Raw genomic sequence first — 5,690 nt, 5'->3', positions numbered from 1 at the left:
AAAAACTGTAATCTAATGTCCAATAAACAAGGTACTAATTCTGTACAATACAGAAAAGTTAAAATTAAAGCTTATTTTACCGAAATAGTATAAGATATCTCAAAAGCATTAAATTGATTTAATTGGACTTATATTAGACATTTTATTATTTATATAAAAAGAAAGCTGAAAGTATTTGTAGGAGTTTTCCTATACCACGTTATATTTTTCAAAAGATAATGCCATACTGGAAAATTACAGCTATATTGCTGACAGATGTTTTAACTGCAAAGAAATATTTGCAAAGCCGTAAAAATTCCATTCCATTTTGGTATCTGGCTTCGGAAATTTAAATTGAACGTAAAAAATATTTTTGCAGCTGCCGAGACCGGAAAAAGTTCGTTCATGGCTGGCTTCGGAATGGGCTTTCTCGCTTTCGCTCTCAAGAAGCTGCTTCTGCCTTTAGTGTTCGGAGCGCAAGTCATCAAGTCCCTTTTAATTATCTTGTTCCTGCCATCTCTTGTGGGAAGTTTAGGGAAATTATTAGGAAAGGGCCTTTCAACCGTATCGGGTATATCAGGAGCATCAGGCCTCGGACAGCACACTAACAATCAAGTTATCGAGGAATTTGAATTTAAGGATACGGATCCGTATGCAAATGATGCAACTAATTTACAAGATGTGAATAGCTTAGACAACTCCTATGGAGCTTCAAGTGACACGAGTTCGAGCACTATTTCAACGCCTACTGCTGCTAATAGGTTTGTATGTTACATATATCCTTAAACATTAATATCGATGAAAATTAGAAATTAAGTTGAATCTATTAGATAATAAAGAGGCTAACACTAACTGTAAGTATATCTATCAGGATTGAAAGAGAGTTTATTTCCTATTTTAGAATAATGTTTATATGAAAACAGAAATAAGTGCGGAGCTTTGGAATTATGGTGAGTTCAGTAGCGTGATTAAGGTCAAAAATTCTTTTTAAGAATTTTCAATTCAAAGTCGGTCGTTCACGTGAATTGGGAACGCAGGTGTACACCAAATAGCCAACTATGATAAAGCCTCTGCAGCTACAACGATGGACAATGTAAACAGTGCGCTAACGAACGTCTAAGATAAACAAACATTTTACTATGACGTTGTTTAATAAGTCGCCCATTACTATAAAAATGAATTAAATAAATACATTTTTCTATTACTGATAGCATGTATCATTATGTAAATTGCACTTCAACATTAGTAGGTAAATGTGTATCACCTGGGGAAAGATAATTTTATTAAGGCAAATTTCCACACCACTAGCAAGATACTGCCAGATCCGTAACCTTTTTTTGTGGATGGTTCGCAAATAGCCCTATCATCCCCACAGAAAAAATCAATTGTTTATTGATTTTTGCTTATAGGTAAGCGAACTTATAGGCTTTGAGACGTTTACCAAATTTTTAAGTCGTCCAAACGCGTTGGGCAATTCGCGTATTTTATTCGCAGCGATCATCGCATGGTTGTGCACTGGGTGCGCACACTTTTTCATAAAACCTCATACAAATCAGTCCGATTTATTTAGATCTAGATCCGGAGTACACATCGATAGGTATAGCGTCCCTACAAATCTCGTGGCTGAAAAATAGTTTCAAGTAAAGCTTTCAAATTATAAAGATGGAGCAACTGTCCTTTTGTCATCCTGTCAATGGTCCTCGATATTTCGCGTGTACTAATTTGGGGGTTGATTTTTATGAAATCAAGGTTTTCGTTCTCTACAGTGGCGATATGCTTCAAATCCCTAAATAAGTAACATGTTACATCATTGTAACAGCAACAGTTCTGTAGTGTTACTTTAATTGCTTTGTCTGCTCATCGATTGACATAATACAATTAAATACACGGTTTAAGTGTTAAAAGAACATGTTAGCGGTAACATAAACATCTTGAATCACACTTACTCTAAACTAACAAATAATTAACAATACATACAAAAGAAAGACAACACTAATGCTGAATTAGCAGCATTGTCGTATTTCTTTATCAGAGCCGGAATTATAATTGTCTTTACTTTTAACAACGTTTTTCTTGAAAATTGGAAACTTTCGGAAATACAAGTATTTACTTACCTAAATCTTTTGTTTTATAGTGTCTCATCACCTCCTGGAAGTTCCGAACTTTTTTCAATTACACCTTGCATGTGTATTAAACACAATATTAAACAAATTGAAGTAATAGGTATGCCTCAATCACAAAATCAGTATGCATTTTTTGTATTAGATATCTTTAATTACTTCTTTACTTTATTCGGTAATTGGCGCAACAGATTTCTGAACGTGTTTCCTCTATGATACTATTCATCATTTGTTTTCATTTATATGTCTAATTATTAATAAAAATTAGTTTATTTGATAATAGACGTTTCTGTTGTAAGTCAAACACCTGCCACGTGCATTACAAAAATACTATTAATATAATGATTTCTGTTTGGATTCTTTTACGGTAATAAAAATCGGTAAATTAAATTATAATTATAGATACCATTTAAATACCTAGCAAATGATCTTATTTTTGAATGCTTGATGATAAATTTAATTACTGTAATTGATGCCCATTTAATGAAGCATAGTATTCCGCACTTGCTACAGTCAATTTAGCAATATTAAACTGTTATACGTTTGATAAACTTTAACTTGCGACTGAAAATGACAGAGATTTTGTATTACGTGTACACTATCAACGCGTTTCAAAGTTTTATGCCTATCTTGTTCGACAATACAATTTAGTTTCTGAAATTACACTTAAATGTTAGTTTTTCTGCTTGCTTGCTTGATCGTGAATTAGCCCCAGCAATACAAGACACAAACGAAAAGATTATCTTATTTTTCACCAAGAACTCAGTTTCATTTTATCTCGATATTCCGGAGAAATCGCGTGAAAAAGTGTCACAAAATGGGTGGAAAATGTGAAATGAGGACTCGTGGACAGAAATGTCTTCTTTTTTAGGTGTTTCTCATAATGTGGGTTGTTCATTGAGAATATAAAGAAAGAAGTTCTTTTAAAACAGAATCAATTAATGAAAATGCTGTTCCAAGGTTAATGTTAAAGGCTTCAAAAAAGTAAAAGTTAGAAATAAATATTGGAAATATCATCTCTCAAAATTTAATTAACTTCTCGCAAACTCAGTAGTATTTTCTTTAATTAAACTAGAAATTAATCAGTAGCCATCAGAAATTTGAATGGTCTATTTATATATATACGATGGTCATTTCAAGTGGCTATTAATGCTGTTTCAGTTTTCTGAAGCATTACCTATACCTTAATCCATAACTTTCCGAGATATTCGTCGTTTTGAAATTAATAATTTCATTTTTATAGATAGAGTTATAGTTTATCTCATGTTCAGATATTATCAAGGCAAAAATTAGTCAATTTGAATAGATAGGTGGTTTTAATATAAAATCGTCAAAAATAGTTGATTTAATAATAACAAACGAATTATAATCTGTTCATTATTTACGAAAATTAAGACAACAAATAGAATCGTCTATCCTTAAATCGCTGTCAAAACGAATAACTACACTTAGGTCCCTTAAGTTGCTATTTGTCCCATTGATCTATCACTAGTTTTGTTTGGGCTAAAGACCATTATCAGTAGCAAACTGTTTTATTTTCAAACTCTATTTCTTTTTAAATGCATAATAGCGAGTCTATTCAATAAAAACCCGTACCGTAATAAACAGGGTATATCTGAAATAAGTAGCAAGCTTGCAAGAAGTAATAGGGCACGATAAAACAAGAAAATTACGGTCCAAAGTGCAAAAAAGGGCCAGTCCGACCCTGTTGTAATCATGCTGGGAAATACGATACTCCAACGCCGCATTCGATAAGCTGCTTATTAGCAACATCCGTGTTGTATCTTATTTGTTAGATTAGATTAAGTGTGATTGACGAAGCTTATGTTACAGTAAGCCTAAAGTAATTCTTTGTTCTTTTAACGTTGTAGGTTTGTATGCATGTGGGTAGTCGAAGCCATTGACAGTGTGTTAGTGTCGTAGGTCAGTGCAAACTAGTATTATTGCATTGACCAATGCGTGAGTTTCTAGTCGAACAGTTTCCTAGATGCTTTACCTTGGCTAACTCATACTCCTGATCTAATTCCGCTTGATATTTTTGTATAGGGTTGTATGAAACAGCGCGTGTATTAAGCGCCACTGCAGAACGCTGTTGACCGTGTACGATCGCTGCAAGTGATGTACGCCAAATGCTGGACGTTTTCGGGTGACTTAGGAATAACTCTTCTAGTGTACGTTAGTATGCTGTGTGAGAGTGTGTGCATGCTTCAACTGATATATTATTTAATAATTTTTTAAGGGTATGTTAGGGCTATTGACGAGCCATCAAGGAAAAAGGTAACGCACCTTGACAATACCTCAATAGTGGTTTGGAAATTAAATAAAATTACAATTACCTATCCAGAAGATATTAATTCGCCTATTAATGTTTACGTAAAGTTACTTTTTTCCTTTCTTTTGTGTTATTAATACCATGTCGAGGTGTACTTTAAATAGTACTGCATATCATCAGTGGTGAACAAAGTAGTTATTTAATTAATTTTGATCGCAATAAAGGGTTAAACATTATTATTATAGTAGCGTAGCAATAAGGTGTTGACATATATTTTATAAGTGTTCTACAACTTTTCTGATTACATTCTCCATCGATGTGGCTGCTTAATGACCATCGTAACTTCTTTGTACTTTGTCAATTTTTTACCAACATTAGATTGTAACTTCTTCTGGTTTTCTTACAAATTTTTATTCCTTCAACCACGCACCTTTACTCATCGTCATCAAAGCCACCCAAAACGTGCCACTTACTTCACAAACGTCCTGTGTAAATAATATCTTCATGATTTACAAAAGCTAAGCGCTATTATCTTCTATCCATTTCTAATTGTTCCCATTGACAACACAGAGGCTTTATACTGTACTACTAGTGTGATTTGCCACTCTCGTAAAAAGTTAATCCAACTGTTGCAGTATGTTAAATGTAGGAAATAGTTTTATTTTGGGTGCCAGAAAAACCGTTAAATAAGAAGTCTCATAAAAATGACAAATAAATTTTATGTTTAAGGTTGGGAATAAATCAGCGAGTGGCTTATGTCCCTTACAGATCAGAGGACTATTACATGCGAATGCCGCCCAAGAAAACGGATTTCAAAGTATTCCACAAGATTCCGAGTTCAACTTTGTTACTGACGACTTACGACCCTTTTTATAGCCCGTTACTGTCCCGCCTGGATACCGTTTTCCAGCAATTGGGTCTTGGAAGCGACAAATCCCCAGAAACGGAAAAATGCAGAGAAAGGTTGGTCTGCATGATGTACGCTAATCCAGCCAAGTTTGCGCCATATAGTAACCTTGTTTCAGCACAACTTAGCAGGTAAGTTTAAGTCTTTAACTAGTAAGAACTGAGAACTCTCGGTCTTCATAAATAAAAACATCTTACATACATAATATGAACGATATCATTTATTTTAATTTGTATTACGTAGTGTAATTCTTGATTGGCCTAATTTGCCTAATTACTGCCCTTAATACAATTTCGTATACCATTGAACGAAACCCAGCTTCTCCCATTACATACAAGCATACGTACATGATTCGATAAATAATTAATATTCCACGTGGAAAGTAAAGTTAGAAATTAACTTCTCGCAAACT

At 33.7% G+C, this 5,690-nt stretch overlaps 1 protein-coding gene across 1 annotated transcript; it reads left to right on the top strand.

Moving 5' to 3' along the window:
* Positions 1-358: 358 nt before the first annotated feature.
* On the top strand, positions 359-5,358 carry LOC112905239 (the record flags this gene model as incomplete). The annotated part of the gene is made up of 3 exons (XM_025977241.1): positions 359-740; positions 5,101-5,188; positions 5,248-5,358. Coding segments are annotated over 3 exons (581 nt in total), but the record flags the coding sequence as incomplete, so codon positions are not given.
* Between the last annotated feature and the right edge of the window lie 332 nt (positions 5,359-5,690).

This window comes from Agrilus planipennis, unplaced genomic scaffold, assembly GCF_000699045.2.
Source record: "Agrilus planipennis isolate EAB-ADULT unplaced genomic scaffold, Apla_2.0 scaffold356, whole genome shotgun sequence".
NCBI lineage: Eukaryota > Metazoa > Arthropoda > Insecta > Coleoptera > Buprestidae > Agrilus > Agrilus planipennis.
This window is presented reverse-complemented; position numbering and strand designations above follow the sequence as displayed.